This window comes from Chelmon rostratus, chromosome 18 (genome assembly GCF_017976325.1).
Source record: "Chelmon rostratus isolate fCheRos1 chromosome 18, fCheRos1.pri, whole genome shotgun sequence".
Taxonomy (NCBI): domain Eukaryota; kingdom Metazoa; phylum Chordata; class Actinopteri; order Chaetodontiformes; family Chaetodontidae; genus Chelmon; species Chelmon rostratus.
In genome coordinates this window covers 4,177,853-4,197,619 of record NC_055675.1, presented here as the reverse complement: position 1 = coordinate 4,197,619, position 19,767 = coordinate 4,177,853, and the positions used below count along the sequence as shown (strand labels likewise).

Sequence of the window (19,767 nt, the reverse complement as noted above, 5' to 3'; positions counted from 1 at the left end):
TTCATCTACTGAATGTCAGTGCCCAGGGCTGGGATTAATAAACCAATAAATCTTTACCTATATTGGTAATTAAGCTGTCAGGCTCACTTGTTACTGACAGCCTTTTTCCCCCTGCAGTGACTACAGTGGCATTCAGCACGCAAACCCACTGCTTTCAAAATAATCCTAACAATGCACAGCATCATAGTCACCGCATAATTTCCGTTTGTCCACGTCAGGTGATATTCTGCCTTGACTGCAGTTATGTGTTAAACGAGCTACACATTGATCCAGCACTATCATTCTTTTTCAGTCCGTGTCCTTTTTTTCTACTTGCAGGTAGTTTGTTTCCTGCGACAACACTGATCATTTAAAAAAAGAAAAAAACAAAAGCATTAAATATCTTCAGTTGTAAAAATGAGTACAATTTTACGTAAGTTAAAACAGATGAGGAATTTCTGGCACAACTTCAGTGATGCATGGACAACAGAAAAAGTCTCAAGAGGTCAAAACTCCAACAACAGCTTTTTTTTCCCCTTTTTTTTAAAAGAGTGAGCTAATGGCACCCCTCCAGGATCACCACCTTAAGATGGGCAGGGGATTTGTGCGTTCCTGTGACGCTTGGACCTGTGTTGTCGGGAGCAATAGCTCTTGATAGGGTCCCCTAAGAGGTGGGTGCCTGACTAACAGTGATTCACAGATCCCACATGAATTGACCGAGAACAAACAGCAGCATCTCGCACAGGACAGGGAAAGACAATAAGATAAATCCCACTTGATAATTAAAGAAAATAAACCAAGAATAAAATGAGAAAATATCCCTTTACTACAGTGGCAGCCAGCAGTTTGAGACTTATCAGGCAAGAACCATGCCATCAAAACCCCTGTTCATCTCCTGATTCTCCCATATTTTACCCTTCTCCCTCACTGTCCTCCTGCTTAAATATATTCCTGTAAATCACCTGTATGTTTAAATTAAAAAAGCCCCTCACTGCAGTGAGAGACTGTGAGGACTATGAGCCACTGCACACTGTCCACCTTCACCTGCACCTTCTGTGTCCTTAACATTGAATTATATATTCAGCTGCTGTTGGTATATTTTGTTGTTTATTGTTTTAGGATATTTTTATTGTCTTAGTATATTTTCATTTCTGGTATATTTTTATTGCATTTACACATATTTTAACGGCATGTTAGTTTATTTTATTCTAGTATCTTATCTATTTTATTTTATTATTTTTCTTATCTTTCTAATATGGGGGTTGCAATGCAAATTTCATTGACATGTTATGCTCAATGACAATAAAGGCAATCTTGAATCTTGAAAAAGTTGACAGGAGACGTCGTTCCTAATTTGATGTGTTTATAATACAGTGTATGTATGTTTGTATGTAGAATAGTAGCTGTAACATCTAGTGATAAGGTGTCAGTCCCTCAAATGGCACCCAGGAATAATAAAAAAGAAGAATGATGATGAACATGAGAGGAGCGGTGTTTCTCTTGGGAATGTTTATGCTTGGTAATTTGTCATGCTGCCTCACATCCATTTTCGGTGTGTAAAAAAACAAACAAACAAAAAAAACAGAAACAAAAAGCATGACTTTGACCGCCGTATGGGTGAGCGCCCTCCTTTGGTGAGATACTTGCACAAAGTTTTAGCCTTCACTTTTGCAAGTACTCCCCCATCCCTCTCCCATTTGTCCCCCTCTCTCTGTCCCTCTGTTGCAGGCCCGAGCCGAGGCTTGGGAGCATAGAGGCCTAAACCTGCACATGGAGTTGTATGATTACTCATTATACTGACCAACATGAAATGCCACTCCCTTGACCGTGATATGCAAATGAGCCCAGAATAAAAACTCTGAACCTGAACCTGCTGTTCAGTCGCACAGAGACCAAGGGCTCCAGTGAGGATGCGCAAATCAAATAGGTATTGTATTTAACATGCAGCGCTAATTTAACTTCTCTACAGAAAACGTGATGCTGATGCCTCATTTTTAATGATCATTTATACATGGAACCTAAATTCTTTCTCAACAGGTCTCAAGATGTTTTTGAGGAAGAACATCTCTGCAATGAATCAGCAAATGTTTCTGGCTTGACAACAATGACCACCACCACATATTTATTATGTATTTTTGTTGGCTCTTTATCAGTTTTTATAATGTGTGGAAATCTTCTTTTAATAAGCTCCATCATTTACTTCAAACAGCTCCGCACTCCTACAAACTTCCTCATCCTCTCTCTGGCTGTGGCTGACCTGCTTGTTGGGGTTTTTGTCTTGCCTTTCAGCACAATGCTGTCTGTAAGCTCATGTTGGTATCTTCAGGATGTACTGTGTAAGGTACGAAGCAGCTTTGACATCTTTCTTTGTACAGCTTCTATTTTTAACCTGTGCTTTATTTCTGTTGACAGATATTACGCTGTGTGTCAGCCTCTGAGGTACAGAGCTAAAATAAATGTCTGTGTTATCATGATCATGATCCTCTTGAGCTGGACTGTCCCTGCGCTAAATGGAATTGTCATCACAATTTTAGGAGTGAACCAAGAACAATCTAACAGGACGTGTGTCTTATTTCAACATATACGTTTCGCAATGATAGGAATTGGTTTGGGATTTTATCTCCCGGCTATCGTAATGTCCACCATCTATCTAAAGATTTTGATTGTGGCACGGAGACAGGTATCCAGCATCCAGAACACAACCCATCAGAGCACAAAGTCTGGAGCAGCTGTCAGTAAGATGGAGAGAAAGGCCACCAAAACTCTGGCTGTTGTTATGGGAGTTTTTCTCATCTGTTGGACTCCCTTCTTTCTTTGTATGACCTTTAACCCTTTGACTAATTACACAATACCAGTTCCTGTGATTGCAGCATTTAAGTGGCTCGGATGGTCAAACTCAATGCTCAATCCATTGGTCTATGCTTTCTTTTACAGCAGGTTTCGATCGGCTTTCAGAATGATAATTTCTGGGAAAATATTTCAAGGTGATTTCACTAATTCTAAGCTTGTTTGACTCATTACTTGAATTGCTGAACTGTCAGCAGAGTCTTCAGTAATTTGCCACTGAAGATTTGTATATTTTTCACTGCATGTCATATATCTGCCTCGGTCACTGTATTGTTCATGAAATCTGTACAACTCAGTGCACAGATAGCAGAACAGTACATTGTAAACAGTATGTGCAGAAATCTCAATGTCAATGTTTTAATTAATGTAATTTATGTCACTGCTTACCTCATTTGCTGTATGTATTTAGTTGCAGACGCTGCTGTTTTTGCTGCAGATGGCATTAAGAAATAGATGTTTCATCATTCTAAAGGGTAACTGCAAACTACTGCATAAGAGATAACTGAAGAAAGACAAGTGCTTGTGTGTCACTGTACAAAGCCAGCTACAGTAAAAAAAAAAAAATGTTGGGAAATAACACATTTATGGATTAAGATCATTTATCATTTAAGCACATTTTGGTGCAAGTTAATGAGTTCTAATTCTCTCTCTGCTTTGACACTGTTGAAGATGCTGTGAATCCAAGACAACAGAGAAAATGTCCACATTTCTGGCCCCTCACGATCAGTCTTCAGTAGTCAATGACTTTTACATAATTTACTTCTGGTGTGATATGAATAATGACTCAAAGAAACCCTCTGAATCACTTATATACAGTTGAGAGTGAGTGAGAGTTTTGAGAATTGCACATGGATTGAAATTGCACATGCTGGGTATGGATAAATTAGGTTCAGTGTTTACTCTACTGCACAGTAATATATATGTGTCACAGTAAAAAAAAAAAATTATATATATATATATATGTTGAGTACTTAAAGAGATTGAAAATGTAATATTGCACAAGGTATTTCTTGTATGTGATAGCAGGCTGAAGTAAACATAAATCACACAGTAGTGCAAAAAACTGCAAGTGTGTCATATATTGTTTTATTCTGGGTACAGTATCAACAAGTGCTGATCAGTCCAGGACAGAACCAGCTCTCCCGACCACTTTGTTCAGTCTCTGTCTTTTTTTGTTTTTTTTTCCAAATGCACTCTGGTACCTTATTTACATTCAAAGTATGTGTTATAACCAATTATTTCTGAATTATATGAAAACTATTAGTTGCTAGTAATTAGTATAGTATTGAGTACATACAATTGCTGTCATTAAATAATTGTGCCTTATATAATTTCATGTTTCTGTCTTTCCTGAATAAAAGAGTGGTGTAGCACTGAGAGGGCAGACTCTCAGCTGTAAAGCTGAGGGGCTCGCTCTGCGCAGAGCTAACGGCCACGACAAAGACAATACCGTTTGACTGAGTGCTTTATTTCTCATCTCACATGGGCAGGCATAGATGTGGGATTTCCACTACAACAGTTGAATAGTAATAAAAATAAAACTTTAGCACCGTACATACAAGAATTTCAGCTGAAAGTGGTTTATAACAAAGATTTCACATGCACCAAGTGCTTCACACAAAAAAAGCAATGAATGAACATAAAGTAAAGATGGAGAAAAAGGCCACCAGAGCTCATCTGTTGGACTCCTTTCATCTTTGTATGACCTTTAACCCTTTGAGTAATTACACAGAACCAGTTCCTGTGACTGCAGCAAGTGGCTTGGACGGTCAATTCCAATTCTCAGTCCACTGGTTTCATTCAGTTTTCAAAATAATCATTTCTGAGAAAATATTTCAAGGTGATTTCACTAATTCTAAGCTCTTTAGACTCATTATTTGAAGTGCTGAGATGTCAGGAAAGTAGTTTGGCATCTTTTCCACTCCATGTCATACTGTATGTACACATAAAATTTGTCACTGTAATATGTATGAAGTACCTGTTTGAACTCAGTGCACAGATAGTAGCACACTACATAGAAAACCATATGTACAGTAAGCTCAGTGTAAATGTTTAAATAAATCTATAATTTCTCATTGTTTGCCTCATTTTCTGTAAGTATTTAGTTGTAGATGCTGCATCTGTTGATTGCTGTTGAATGTAGGAGCTCTGAATTTCTGTCTTTGTGAACAAAGTTTTAGGAAGAAATGAATGGTGAAAGTATTTTTCTAGTTTTTAGTCAGAGCCTCCATGCTTTGTGTTGGCTGCAAATGGCAATAAGCAGACGGCAGTGAATGAACCGTTATGTTGTAAGGTTGGCAGGTCAATAAATTTTGATCACCCAAACCTTGTTAGTGCTTCTATTACATAATACTTTGAAGGGAGTCATCTCAGCTTGCTCTTTATGTATGGATCAATAGCAGAAATTATCTTCCATGTTGATTTTGTTAAGTCAATTAAGTCTGCACTTAGTGGCATGGAAGGACTTTCCCCTGTTTACAGGAACACATCCTTGTGTTTCAAATTCTCAGACACGCCTCATTTTAACTGTACATTCATTTTCTCCTCGAATTCTCAACCTTTATGACTAATTTTCTGAAGTTGTCCTATTCGGGTGGTGGGTATTTGACAGCCTGGGAATGAGGAGGGTGCACTGAGCAGGAGTTTGGGGGCGGATCACTGTTCACCAGTCACTGAAAGCTGAAACCAGTCGCTGGCCTCAGAATCTATTTGACACCCTCTACTTATCATCTAGCATTATTTTACTATTCTTAACAACATTGTACATTAGGTATTTAAGTTAAGATATTTGAATGTATTGCAAATTGACAACATGCAACATGTTCCACTGTCTCTCAGCGACACAACTCCAACAATAGCAGCCAACCCTGGGTTTTGGAAGCATCTTAGAGCTTTGGAAATACAGCTTTCCTATGGAATAAGATTTATTGTGAAAATAAGGAGCGCTATGTGGCCGAGAAATGTTACCAGGCCAGTGAGTACAACAGTCTGGCAAAGACTGGTGAGACGATCCTGGTTTTTACCCTGTGGCTGGTGATTAGGGATTGGCTGCAGCTGTGGTGGCTGATTAGCACGAGGATCAGGTGGAGGTGAGTCATGATTGAGGAGGAACCGCCCAGTCCACACACACACACAAAAGGACAGACATAAGGAGAGACTAACATGACACAAAGGGGCGGGGGGAAAACACAGGGAAACACAAGGAAAGGGCGGAGGAAGGAGGCTCCCTAATAAGACTCTAAAACACCAGCACACCTGCCGTTCATCTTCTCATTTCAGGGAATCAAATTACCATTTAACGTTTGTTATCACATACATAAATGTACTTATTGTAACCAAAACCATGATCTTTTCCAAATCCTAACCAAGTATTTTGGTGCCTTAACCTAACCAAACTACAAATGTTTAACAATGTTAAGTAAAGAAAAGACGGTATAAACTATTCATACTGTGTCTAATTATGGGGAACATGAGATCTCTCCCCGAAAAGATCTCCCCACTGGGCTGCTCTCATCACAACCTGGTTCATCTTCTCCCTGCCTACAAACCTTTCATGATTTAACAACTGCCAACCACAAGGTTTGTGAGGAGACCAGCATGGCACTGAGGGACTACTTTGACACCACTGATTGGGGAGTGTTGTGCAGTCCAGATGGGGAGTTCTACACCTGCATCACAGTCTGGAAGGTGCAGTGTTTATCAAATAACAGACCCTGGGTCTGGGAGATCAGGAGAGGCAAACACAGCTACAGGAGGAAGCTGGAGGAGCGGTTTCAGGAGAACAACACCAGAGAGGTCTGGAGAGGGCCGAAAACCACAGCAGTGACAGTGGGAGGGGCCCAGAACATGGAGACCAGGAATGGGCAAATGAGCTGAACCTGTTTTTCAACAGTTTGATTGTACCCCAGTTCCCTCCCCCACCCACCAGAGACCAGACGGCATTACTTCTCCATACCTTCCTCCACATGAGCTGGCTCGGTCCTGGACTGCCCCCTGGACACCATCGAGGAGGTGGGTGAGAGGAGGATGTTAGCCAATCTGACATCTATCATTGACAACTCCTCCCAGCATCATTTAATGGAGCACTGTGTTGGTGTTTTTTGTATTTTCTTTTTAAATATATATAGTTTTTATTTGTATCCTTTTTATTGTATTTTTGTGGCTCTTTTATTAGAGTGTCAGCGTGCATTTCTTGACGTCCCCAGAGATAGATACCTGGATCGATGCTCACACACACACATGCATCACAATAAAAGGCAAATGGCAAAGCCACAATTTGTAATGGGCCTGGCTTGTTAGGCCTGCCCTGACTGGCAAGTGAGATAAATTAATTGTTCGAACTTGGTGTGTTGTGCACATTCAGCTTTTATCCAAATTTTATTTATTTTATTCCACAGGAAAGCTCTATTTGTTAAACTCTAGGATGCTCCCAATATAGCAGCAGAATTTCTGTCATTGATCATTGATCCATATATAAAGAGAACTCTAGATGACAACCTTAAAAGCAAAATGTAATAGAAGCAATAACAAGGGTTGGTTGATCACCACAATTTATTTGGTTGGAGATTTTTCAATAGAAAGGGACATAAACTGCCATCTGAAGGCCCTTTCAGACACAATGCAATACTACCACTGCCCTCTGAAACCAAATATTTTCAATTGCTTGCGCCACACCATGACAGCTTTTCACTTTATAACTAGTTTAGGCTTCGGCTGCAAGATTGCCAACTAAGCGCTGAACCCAGCAGCTAACGCAGCTCAAACGGCATGGTGTCTGAAACGGCCTCGATTCTTCAAGTTGTTCTTCAAGAAAATTGTTCTAAAACAATTGTAGGCATCTACCTTGTAATCACCCAGAAGCCTGCTTCATCACTAATAAAAGTGTTCAAGTAAAGGCATTTAAAAAAGTCTATTTCATGACGAAAGATGTGCAAATTGACAATGAACATGTGCAACAATTAAGACAAATGTTATACATAATTAGTGAGTTTCAGTAACTAAATGTTTTGGTGTTTTTACACACACAATATAAAGTGAATTCATGATGTGGGGTAAGATCAGTTTTGTTCAGACCAGTCAGTTTTAGCAACATGTAGCACAAGGCTGTTTATCCAAAGTTATCAGTCCAAAGTGAAACCCAGAATACAGTGCCAGTAAGCTTTTGATTTATAATACAAAAATAAAAGTATATGTATTTTTTTATCAGCACAATGCACATTAGCACTGAATATGTTGAATAATCAATTACAATTACAATAACACAGTACATTATAGCCCTCTACGGGCAAGGGAGGCCATAGAAAATATGTGTGAACTACTGTGCTGGCACGAAGCCTACTCACGAAGCTGTCATTAGATGACGGCAATTTAATGATTTAATAAAATCTAACTGATTTAGTCTAAGGTAAGTGGCTAGCACTTAGCTGACACTGTTTTCCCAGCAGTGTGCATGCAAACACGAAGAAATTATCATGGCATAATTCAAATGTAACATTTAACATTACCAACTCAAAAGAAGGTGAATGATTTTTAATTCCTGTAATTCTCGTATGTTTTTACAGTGTGAAGACTCCTGAACCAGCATTCACCTGATTGATTTCTTCTTCTCTGCTTCTTTTTTTCGCAACTTTAATGCATCAGTAAAATGCCTCTTTTTTACAACTGGTCCAGAAAGATGAGACCAAATAGCAACATGTTGAAGGCAAGTTTTCAGTGGAAAGGCTGTCATTGTTAACAATCTAACAACAAAGTAAAGGTGATGTAAAACTACAACTTTTGTGACTATTAGAAGTTACAGATTTCAGGCCTAAACAGTGGTAACATTTTACAATCAAGTAAAATCATCCAGGTTGTTTGTCTACTTTGTTGGAGCCTTTGCAGTTAAGTAGCATGATGCGCTTAAGGGAACATAGACATGGTACGTAACGGTAACGTAACCACGAAAAACCTCGACACCAGTCACGACTTGTTCATTCAAATAGTAACATGTTACATTACATGGGCATATTATTCATTAATGACAAGTTGCATCCCTGCCTTGGTAACTTCTCTGGCTTTTGTGTATCTCAAGTCTTACCAAACAAAGCAGAACTGTACTTCAAATGTCAGCATCTGCAGTTATCAGCAAGACAAGTGGCAGTTGTTTCAAAAATACCATGTCATAATTTCATTCAAACTATTGTGTATCTGATACTTACATTTCAGATAGGTCACACTTGCTTTCCTAGGGATATTCATTATGGACATAATGAACACTAACATTTCCATGCAAACATCTCGTTAGCGCACTAGTGTGCACAGTATGGTCCCAGTGAACTTTAACTTGTCACAAAAACAGTTTCAGATGATGTAATGAAGAATCTTACAATACCTGTCAGTGATAAAATAAATTTGACATGTACAGATCGCTGCATTTATTCATATACTAACGAATGACTCCGATGCACCAGTGCTGCTTGAGTTTGCGGCTTCTGACAGACGGTAGACATCTGAAAGACAAATGAACTGTTACTGAGGCAGTTTGAAGCAAACAGAAAAACAGTGAAATTAAAAAAAAACAACTTACATCTCCTTCGACGCAATCGACTTATCCAGTTTAGTTCACTGAGAGAGGAAATGCCACCACTCGTACTCTATAGTGGGAACAAATAAATACAAATGAAATTAGAAGATTGCAATTTCTGTAGCATTTAGCAGGTCTACAAATTCAACTACAGGCTATATTAACAAACAAAGAACATTTTAGGGTTATGCAATGGTTTTGGATTATATATGCAAAAAAAACAACACTTACTCTTGTTGGATTAGAGCCTGTGCTCGATGTAGCTGATCGCCGTGAGAGGATAGAGCGGATCTACAGGCACAATCAGATTCATGACATCGTCATCAGTCGTATTCAAGTACTGCGCAATTTGCGAAACATTCAGCAAAATTAATACTTTAAAAAAGCACTTTGCCTCTTTGGGAAATACGTTTATTCACTTCCTTTTGAAGAGTTAGATGAGAAGATAATTTACTACAACAGCAAAAAGCTAATTGCTGCTAATAAATTGCACTTTTACTTGACAAGGATTTTGAATGCATCAAGTTGTAATGGAGTATTTTTACACCAGGGCACTGATACCTTTACTTAAATAAAGGATTAATACTTCCTGCACTATTGTCAGATGGATCATTTTACCTAATTCTCTCTAAAAAAGTAAGAATATTGTATTTCCCAAAATGTCAAAGTATTTTTAAGTCAATAATTAAGTCAACATACCTTTGAATCTAACAGTGTCCCGAACACTAAAATGAAGAAACCCTGAGGAAAGACAGATGACATGCACATATCATCATCATCATCAAAATACTACCTTGTAAATATTAAATGACAACTTTTTAGTTTGATAGATGCAAATACCTGTAGTGAATTGAAGAATGCAAAGGCAATGTGGATTCCTTTATTTGTTGATGACACCATGGTTCCCACTCCTAAAGACCAAGTGAGTCCAAATAAAGGTGTCAAAATGATCACACACCTTGCAATGACCACCAGTGTATGCCTTTCATCTGTTTGGGCCGAGTCTCCCACGCCTCGTCTCAGCATTTTAAACAAGACCACGATAACTATTAAAATGTTGATAAAAACAATGGTCAAGGCAGGTATCACCAAGGCCAGCAGGGCCTTCGTTTCAACCCAGTTGAGCCAACAAGCATTGTGCGTCCTTGTGTATCCATTTCCTGGTGCTGTGACAGCAACAGTGATAACAGCTATAATCAGAGGGCACCCATAGCCTAAACTGAAGCCAATGGCCAACATGGTTGACTTGGACATGTGGGAGAAGACCATAACCGTCCGGTAAAAGAGCAGAAGACCTGATACAAGCATCCAAAAGAACAGAGCAAGGTAGAAAAAGTGCATAAAAAATGTTGCCGTGCTGCATGGCCCAACTGGAACTTTATAGTCCTCCCCTGGGTTTTCAAGGGGGTTTTTGGCAATAGAGGCACCAATGATGAAACAGATGTCAGCAATCAGCAGAGACAGGGCGGTGTTAATGATGGAAAGATGGCGCATGAAGGCAGTGCTATTTCTGGTGATGGCTTTCCAAACGTATCCTTCAATAATGAGACATATAACCAAGCTTGCCATAGATATCCCAACTCCAACATAAGTGATTACATCCAAGGCATTTCTCAGTTCTTGAGGGATGTCCGTTGCCATCAGAACTGAGAAGGAGGTGAGATGGTTGCAGCTGCAGGTTACCGTGTTGTTTATGTCTGAAACAAACGTACACCCCTCGTCATCCCAAGCGCCCAGATTACCGAAGAGGGTGAAGTTCCAGAAGACGCACTGCGGGTTGAGTGACAGGGAGTTGTTCAGCTTGTCAAAGCTCAATGTGACATTCTGAATGGTTGCGTTTACTTGGACTAACACCACAGCAGCATTGATGGCATCATCAATGACGGTTTCGTTGCTGGTGCTGTTCAAGAGGCTGACATCAAAGCTGGAGTTCCGTGCTGGCATAACAATATTCAGGGTGGGGAAGGTGATGGTGGTGATAAAGACGTTGCTAACGGTGGTGGGTGGAATGTTTATGATGATGCTGGAGTTGAGATCTGCCGTGAAAGAGTTGTCAAACTTGGTTCTGTTGAGCAGGATCCGTGGAGTTTCGATCGCGAACTCCCCGACCAAGTCCTCGGCGATGCTCTCCAGTGAATCCAGTAACCCTGAGCTCGCACTGTGGGTTTCATTTGCATTCAAAACTGCCCAGGACTCTCTTGTATCATCACCAATGATGACATCAATTGTTATAAGTACATTCTGCAGATGGAGAGATTTCATTGTGAGGGTGCAACCTTAATAGAAATTAAAAAAGTGCATTTGTTGTCTTAGTTGCAGAGGGGAAGGTTTAACCTACCTGCATGACAGATTCACCGACAGCAGTGGTTACATTTGCAATGGTGTTTAAGATCTCAACAATAGCTGATATAGTTGCAGATGAATTTGCAATTTCTGTTTTGTTTTCCTGGACAGTTTTACTCAGATTTGCTGCAAATTGTGGCACTTCCTCCACAACCAAATCCTGAAAAGAACGAAGCATTAAAAACACAGTAGCAAGGGCCAGCTAAAAGAATGTGCTGGCATCTGTGACTTCTCATTCAGGTTACCCGCAATCTGCTGTTACTGAGTCCAATACAGTGTTTACTTAAACAGAACTGTCGCTATTAAATCTCTAAATCTGCTGAAATTGATGTGATGTGAGCATCTAGAGAAAAGACACATGGCTCTGGTGGAATTGGTGAAAATACAAAAACACTACTTCACTAGTGACTGGACAGCATCGTCCTTCCCTCACAAACAATTCTTTGCTGACTACAGTTGATGTGACCTGTCGCTGATACCCTTCGTCATTTTAACTGGTGAGGGCGAAAGTGCTGGCTTTAAAATGAGAAGCTGCTACTGCACCTGGATGTTCAGTATACAGCGCTTTGCTAATAAGAAAGAGAGAGGAGGCAACAGATTTGTAGTATTGGAAGTTGTAGTATAAATCTGTGGATTGAGCCATCTCTGGGAACTGATTTGGTGTAAATAACTAACATCTTCCTGTATGGTACACTGTATATTTCAGGAGATTCTAATGGGGATGTGGTATCCCCAGCAGATCACCTACCTGTGAATCAATTAATAATTCCTTGATTTGAGTTATGATGCAGGAGTCCGTCATAAGTCGCCACTCTCCCGTTTCCTGACAGACCGCAGTCTTGCTCCCCTCTTGACCTTTGCCACATCCTATGCGTGATATGTCATTTGTTCGTCCAGTCCCGTACTCAGCATCATCACATGTAATATCTTAGAGAGTTAAATAATCAATTAGTGTTACACATCTGCTAATCCAAAAGCAGCAAAGGAACAGTATAGTCACATTTGAAATGTTGGTCTTACCATCATTAAAAATGATCACTGTTGTTGTCATTTGATAACCCTCTGGTTCATCTACCTTACATGTAAAACTTATTTCGTTTTGCTGTGATCCACTGCAGCTTTCTAGCTGGTAATCGTGCTTGATACAGTAGGTTTCTCCATCGTCAGTGACAGCTGTGAACATTTAACAGTGTCGTTAACAAGATGAACTGTTAATAGCTGTGCCCAGCTTCTCAGCATGGTCACACTGAAGAGTTTTCAACACTCACTTCATACTTACCTGAGGATAGTTTAGTCGTGCCTTGAAACCACTTGATTCTGTAGGAGGACTGTACGCAACACTGAAGTTGTTGTATCTGTCCCACTTTGCATTTAACATTAACTTTACTCTGCAGTCGCACAATGGGAGCTTGTTTGATATTATCTCCTGTTACAAGTCTTGTTTGGAGGAAATTCATTACTTTGCCTCTCAGAGTACATTCATAAAGCCCTGTAATTAAGAGAAGTAAGTATTAATGAATGCACCGGCAAACTGCAAAACATAAATGTGAATATGTTTGTATTTCACGATAGCTGTGACTAAATATTTCTATACTGATACATTAACAATAGCTGTGTATGTTGGTGCTTTCAGTGCAACATTTAATGGGAGAGGCAACAACAGTGAGTGAGTTTCACAGCATCATGTAATGTAGAACCCAGCTTTTATAGTTAAATTAATGCATTTTTCAAATTTTAAGCCTGTAGGGCTTTCTTGGTTGCTGATTTCTTATTACTTAACAAATTTAGCCAGCTTTGACTCACCAATATCAGCAAGGATGACGTTGTTAACTGTAAGTATAGACTTTGTGCCAGAGGCAGTTATTTTAATTCTTCCGCTGTTTTTAATTTCCAGTCCTTTAAATTTCCACACAGAAGCAGAAATTTGTCCCAAAGTAATGTTTTTAGGAGGCCCACATGTCAGTGTCATGGTGTTACCAGTATAAATCAGACCTGATAAAGGGATTGGAGTTGAACCTTTGGAGAAAGAAAAATAGACCAGTTAGGAATTCAAGTCAAACAAGAGGTATTAAACTACTTGCCTTTGTGAACTTACTGTTGTAAAATGCAGTAACTGAGCCAATGACTGGAGCTATAGGCCTCATTGCTTCTTTGAGTTTCTCATTTGCGTCAGCCATTTCATCTACAATTACTTCTGTTGTCTGAACAACAAAGTCTGTAATCACACTTCCTTCTCTGTAAGAACAAGCAAAAGCCAAAGTGATGATGTTAAATGTGCATAGAGTCCTACAACAGTCCAAATGTTTTCAATGCCAGAATTACTTTACCTGAATGCCTTCACAAAAACGTTGATAAACCCGGTGATTCCCTTATACTGCTGCTGCAACTGTGGAAACATATGGGATATAACATGACAACACGAAGAACTGAAAATATAAGTCAGAACTGGATTTGACATTAACAATGCACTCACCACTGTATGAACCTTTGATTCGAGATCCTTGTATTCAGAACTTGTCGCATCATTTAATTCTGCCGTGTATTCCAGGTCTAATCTTATTGACATTTCCACATCAAATCCTGTTTAAAATAAATGATTGATAAACATGAGCAAAGCTATGGACACACATTTCATTTTTGTGATTTTTAATTCACTTTTTTACTTGCAGTGCCCTAAATCACGCAGGGTAATTTTGGTATGTTAATTGGCATTACACTGTAAGACATGAAAGTTTTGGGCTCCACCGACATCATGATCAAGAACTGAACTCTCAAGACATAAATGAAGTAAAGTTCAAATAAATGTATTTCAATATATGCATGATTTCTTCATGCCTGAAATTCATCTTTCTTTCAGACCTCTTCTGTGCCTACACTGAGGAGCAATGGAGATGCCATTGCTTCTTCCTTGACCCAGTGTGGTGCAATTAACATCATGTTATACCAATCAAATTTGGCCCTTCTAATGGCCAGCAAACTGGATCAGTGTTCTTTAAAACGGCTGATATAAGGTCATCCATAAGATAGTACTCTGCGATGGATCACACCCCCTCTTTGTTGATAAAACAATACCTGTAGGCGGTATTATAACTTCAGGTGTGGTCGTAGTTGCCCTAGTTGTTGAAAGGGTACTGGTAGCAGTTGTGCTGGTAGTGGTGGTGGTAGCTCTGGTGGTGGTCGTGGTAGGGGCAGTGGTGATAACTCTGGCAGCGGTTGTGGTAGGCATTGTGGTGGTAGCTCTGGTGGTGGTCGTGGTGGGGACAGTGGTGATAACTCGGGCAGTGGTTGTGGTGGGGATTGTGGTGGTAACTCCGGTGGTGCTCGTGGTGGGGACAGTGGTGATAACTCGGGCAGCGGTTGTGGTGGGGATAGCAGTGGTAACTCTGGTGGTGCTCGTGGTGGGGATAGCAGTGGTAACTCTGGTGGTGTTCGTGGTGGGGATAGCAGTGGTAATTCCGGTGGTGTTCGTGGTGGGGATAGCAGTGGTAATTCCGGTGGTGTTCGTGGTGGGGATAGCAGTGGTAATTCCGGTGGTGTTCGTGGTGGGGATAGCAGTGGTAACTCCGGTGGTGTTTGTGGTGGGGATAGCAGTGGTAACTCCGGTGGTGTTTGTGGTGGGGATAGCTGTGGTATCTCCGGTGGTGCTCGTAGTGGGGACAGTGGTGATAACTTCGGCAGCTGTTGTGGTTGGGTTAGTGGCAGTTGTTGTGAAGGCTGTGGTTGAAATTGGGATGGCGGTAACCTCTGATGTTGCGGAGCTAACTGTGGTATTTTGGCTGCTCACACTAGTAGCTGAAAATGCAACAATTTAAAAGAACGTAATAATTACTGTAAATTTCATCAAATGTACAGTGCAGAAAAAGTAGAGTTTCTCAACAATTTGTAAATACTACAAGTCCCAGCAGAGGGTTTTGTTATAACATATACATATTTTACATATCCTTAATTTTATCAATAATTATCTTATCGTGTGACAATTATTTTGAAGCTTGCCGTTGTAGCACCAGATGTAAGAGAATATACTGATTTCTTGTGTACAAATAATGTCCTTGAAGTTGAAATAAATTACTGGACATTTTCAAACAAATGTCATCAGAAGCATCTTTATATAGTCACAATTATTTTCACTTACTCGTTACATTTGTTGTAGGCGGTGTTGTGTTAACATCTGTCGTAGCAACTGTTGTGGAATCTGAAAAGACAATTTTATAATTACGTCAACGTAAAAACTAAGTATAGTTTCAAACAAACGTAAATCAGGGCAAAGTTATCCCTATTTTGAAATACTGACTGGGGATGATAGTACTTGCTAGAGATGTTGGTGTTGTGGCAATAGGCATTGGCTCTCCATTTTAGAACATTGTGTTAATGCTGACAGTAGAAGCCAGAATTATTCAAGCCCAGATCACATGCTTCAGCTGCATTTATACAACTATAATATAATATATAACTACTGTAGTTTGAATACCAGATATCATATACCATGGTAAACTTACATTGCTATAACTATGAAGACCATTGTAACTGGTCTTCGAGTAGTTTGGGCGTTGAAGAATTAAGATGTGTTTTAGCAATAGGTGCTTAGTCAGGATCAACAATATTCTAGTCATACTGTATGTACTTCCTGACAATAAAAACAAAATGGTTCAAGCCCAGATCAATACATTTTCACATTGTGCCAATTATTGTCAAGCATTCACTTCACACTAAAATTGTTGTTTGGGTTGTGGCAAGTGCTGTAGCAACTGTTGAGTCTGCAAAAAATGACAATTGTGAATTTTTAAATTGAGAAGTAAAAAATCTTTCAAGTGAGGAAAATGACTAAATTGTTTTGCCTTGCATCTGACAACTGTTGGTGTAATTGTTGGTATGTGTGATGTGGTGCTCTGATATGCTGAAGCATGAGGTGTTAAATCTGCAGAGACAATTTTAAGATCCTGCCGTATTGCTCACAATACATAAGATCAATGTATCATTCAAGCCCAAATAGTCTGTTGTATGGTTTTGACTACACACATGTTTCACTGCCCGGTTAAAGAAAAACACTGCGAAAGTTACTTCTTAACACTGACCTATAACTGTTGTTGATGGTGCAGCTGCTGTAGTGTTCACATCAACGGGTGTTGACTCTGAAATTTGTGAAAACATATTGCAATTTCCTTTAAGTGAATAAGAACTGAATTTTTTCAACAACAATAGAGAAAAGAAGCACAACTTCATCCCTCATTATTATTATAAAACTCACTGGTAACTGTAGCTGAGGTCAAGGCTGTTATAGTGTTTTGATGTGTTGTGGCAGTAGACGTTGAATCTGCAAGACCGATGTCACAACCATCAATTACAAGTTATTGATAAAGCAAAAACCAAAATTATTCAAGCCTAATCTCTTATTAAATGTTGTGCTGCATATTAATAAGTATATCACGTTTAATTATTCAAAGACTATACCTTAGCATTTCTTTTGAAGCACTTACTTGTTACGACTGTTGTTGGTGTTGTGGTAACTGTTGTTGTGTTCACATCTGTTGTAGCAACTGTTGTTGAATCTGATGAAATATGTATCATTTATTACTGTATGTATTTTATGATTATGATGTATTTTATTATTATTATGATTTATTAACTGAAAAGTGAAATCTGACAACTCAGTTAAGACAGTAAGTGCATTGCCACAACAAGGAAGATGCCTGTGAATATTCCCATACAACAAAGAAGATAAATATTCTGAAGCACTCACATGTTGGTGACAATGTGGCTGGTGTCGTGGTCACACTTATTGTTGTTGTAGTGTTCAGATGTGTTGTAGCAACAGGTGTTGAATCTGAAAGGAACATTTTGCCATATTACATCTGACAATAGAAAACATTTGCATAGTTGCACTCAATTCAATCAATTGCATTGCACAAGTATGCCACATGATCTTAATTCACATAGTATAAGTATATTCTAACAATCTTTGATGCAATTGTGGGTATTTTAATGTTCAAACATGTTCCCACAATTGGAAGTGATCTCAATAGACCATTTTACAACCACATGTAACCACAGGGGCAGGAAATCAGGGGCTGCCAGGGCTGCAGCCCCCTCTAGTGGCAGCTGCAGAGAATCTTTAAATGCAACTAATAATTTTAAAACCCCATAGCAGTGGAATATCCCTATTAGCGCTGAAATCCTTGATTTGAGGTGATGGGAACTGTAATGACCCACTGAAATGGCTTATTTCATTGGCTATTCGAAGCGTTAATTAGCCACCTGATATTTTGAGGTTCAGGTTTCAGCTCTGACTGCAGCATAGTGACAGATTCCTTCTAACTAGGTCTGCCTTTTAAAGAGCAACCACATAATGAACAGTGCACCTAAACAATAGCAATCAATAATGCCTTCCTACGGTACTTGTCATTGTAGACTGTGATTTTAGACTGACTGACTGAGTTCCCGCTCTCCCCGTTAGATGTGTCTGGTGTGGAATAAAATCCCTTTCCGGTTAAACTCAGACTGTTATTAGCTTCTCTGTTTGCTAGGCTTCATATGGTAGATCGTGGCTGATCAAATTCAAGTCAGGTGTCATTTGAAACCTGAGACTCCACAGGGAAAGAGACAAGCGGAAGACGAGCAAATGGCTTGTTGATTTTATCTTATATTTATACAATGAAAAAATAATTCATCAACACTTACTTGTTACAATTACTGCTGTCGTTGCAGCTGTCGTAGTGTTCATATCTGTTGTAGCAACAGGTGTTGAATCTGGAAAAAAAAGCATGATATGCAAGGGAAAGTCATGTGAAGAGAAAAAAAAGGTTAACTAGAGGAAAGCAATCCTTTATATATATATATATATATATGAACATACTGGTAACTACAGCTGTTGGTGAAGTGAACGGTGCTGAAGTGTCCAGATGTGTTGTAGGGCCAGGTGTTGAATCTGCAGAGACCATTATTTGCCCAATAGTCATTGCCTATCATAGAAATATGAATTCAGGTTGGTTTATATAATGTTAAAATAATTCATAAACACTTACTTGTTACAATTACTGTCGGCGTCGCAGCTGTCGTAGTGTTCATATCTGTTGTAGCCACAGGTGTTGAATCTGGAAAATAATATAATACTAAAGGTCAAATCCTTCATGCGAAGATAAAATGAGATTTAAGCAAACTATAACATGAAATGTTGCATAATCCCTTAATTCTAAAAACATACTCATAACCCCAGCTGTTGGTGGAATTGTGGATGTTGTAGTGTTCAGATGTGCGTCAAAAAAGTTCAATGATCGTACATAATTGTTGACAAGGTATTCAAGACCAGATCACTGGAAAAAAAATTTCACTCCATTTTCATATTGTGACAGTATTTTTTAGGCATTATAACAATTGTCATAAAGTAAAATCCTTCAAATGACTATGAATTACTGAAATGGTCAAACAAGTGCTAACCAGAGAAGTGTCACCCCATCCCATATATGTGAAAACGTACTGGTCACTACAGCTGTTTGTGAAGTCAACGGTGCTGAAGTGTCCAAATGTGTTGCAGGGCCAGGTGTTGAATCTGCAATTCACAAACACGGTAATGGTAAATCAGCACATGGATTCTGTCTTTTAAGCTTCAAAAAAGGCGATTGACTCCATTCCTGTTGCAAGCAGACGACTTTGTCTTTCTGTGTTTTTTCTGGTGTTCGATCACAAATGTACTGGAAAACAGGGAACAGTTGAAAGCAGCGTGGAGGCCATTGACAGTATAACGCTGGTTCCTTTTGGTGATGATGAGATGAAAACAGAAAGCAATATCTGGAACAATGTGCTTCACCATCACACTGAACAAGAGGTAAAAAGTTATTGAATTATTAATTTAATTTAATTATTTATTAAGCTGATGAAGGCAGGGCTAATTTGACTGACTTTATATGCTGTTAGGTAGCGTGTGAATTTCCTCCTAGGGATCAACAATGATATGAATCTATAATTAGCTTTATTTGTTCATTTTGGATCATTAATATGAGCAAAGAACCGGAAGGTATCAAATAAATAACCAAGTAAAAAAC

At 39.2% G+C, this 19,767-nt stretch overlaps 2 protein-coding genes across 4 annotated transcripts in view; one reads left to right on the top strand and one right to left on the bottom strand.

Moving 5' to 3' along the window:
• The first annotated feature begins 2,062 nt into the window (after positions 1 to 2,062).
• Positions 2,063 to 3,279, top strand: LOC121622357 (trace amine-associated receptor 1-like). Its single transcript, XM_041959316.1, has 2 exons — positions 2,063 to 2,963; positions 3,236 to 3,279. Exons 1-2 carry the CDS (start codon positions 2,084 to 2,086, stop codon positions 3,277 to 3,279), a joined length of 924 nt encoding a protein of 307 aa, XP_041815250.1. The 5' UTR covers positions 2,063 to 2,083.
• A 675-nt stretch (positions 3,280 to 3,954) lies between these two features.
• Positions 3,955 to 19,767, bottom strand: part of LOC121621685 (uncharacterized threonine-rich GPI-anchored glycoprotein PJ4664.02-like) — a 44,210-nt gene continuing 28,397 nt past the window's right edge. Inside the window, exons 43-65 of one of the 3 annotated variants that reach the window (XM_041958243.1) lie at positions 19,203 to 19,274; positions 18,751 to 18,819; positions 18,582 to 18,653; positions 18,407 to 18,475; positions 17,469 to 17,552; positions 17,206 to 17,277; positions 16,977 to 17,042; positions 16,804 to 16,860; positions 15,864 to 15,923; positions 14,804 to 15,523; positions 14,205 to 14,311; positions 14,059 to 14,117; positions 13,827 to 13,966; positions 13,535 to 13,747; positions 13,011 to 13,220; positions 12,752 to 12,904; positions 12,480 to 12,658; positions 11,727 to 11,891; positions 10,229 to 11,629; positions 10,088 to 10,129; positions 9,620 to 9,679; positions 9,392 to 9,458; positions 3,955 to 9,314 (exon numbers count right to left, since the gene is read on the bottom strand). In XM_041958243.1, the coding sequence (XP_041814177.1) occupies positions 9,244 to 9,314; positions 9,392 to 9,458; positions 9,620 to 9,679; positions 10,088 to 10,129; positions 10,229 to 11,629; positions 11,727 to 11,891; positions 12,480 to 12,658; positions 12,752 to 12,904; positions 13,011 to 13,220; positions 13,535 to 13,747; positions 13,827 to 13,966; positions 14,059 to 14,117; positions 14,205 to 14,311; positions 14,804 to 15,523; positions 15,864 to 15,923; positions 16,804 to 16,860; positions 16,977 to 17,042; positions 17,206 to 17,277; positions 17,469 to 17,552; positions 18,407 to 18,475; positions 18,582 to 18,653; positions 18,751 to 18,819; positions 19,203 to 19,274 (4,208 nt within the window). In that variant the 3' untranslated portion in view covers positions 3,955 to 9,243. The remainder of the gene's footprint in view (positions 9,315 to 9,391; positions 9,459 to 9,619; positions 9,680 to 10,087; positions 10,130 to 10,228; positions 11,630 to 11,726; positions 11,892 to 12,479; positions 12,659 to 12,751; positions 12,905 to 13,010; positions 13,221 to 13,534; positions 13,748 to 13,826; positions 13,967 to 14,058; positions 14,118 to 14,204; positions 14,312 to 14,803; positions 15,524 to 15,863; positions 15,924 to 16,803; positions 16,861 to 16,976; positions 17,043 to 17,205; positions 17,278 to 17,468; positions 17,553 to 18,406; positions 18,476 to 18,581; positions 18,654 to 18,750; positions 18,820 to 19,202; positions 19,275 to 19,767) is intronic. The other 2 variants (XM_041958244.1, XM_041958245.1) reach the window with 2 other exon arrangements.

What these genes read in the sequence shown, in the direction of transcription:
- LOC121622357 (XM_041959316.1), top strand. Translation starts at nt 2,084, where the DNA reads ATGACCACCACCACATATTTATTATGTATTTTTGTTGGCTCTTTATCA. An exon ending in TTCTGGGAAAATATTTCAAG is followed by an intron (nt 2,964 to 3,235) that starts GTGATTTCACTA and finishes GTATGTATTTAG; the next exon opens with TTGCAGACGCTGCTGTTTTT.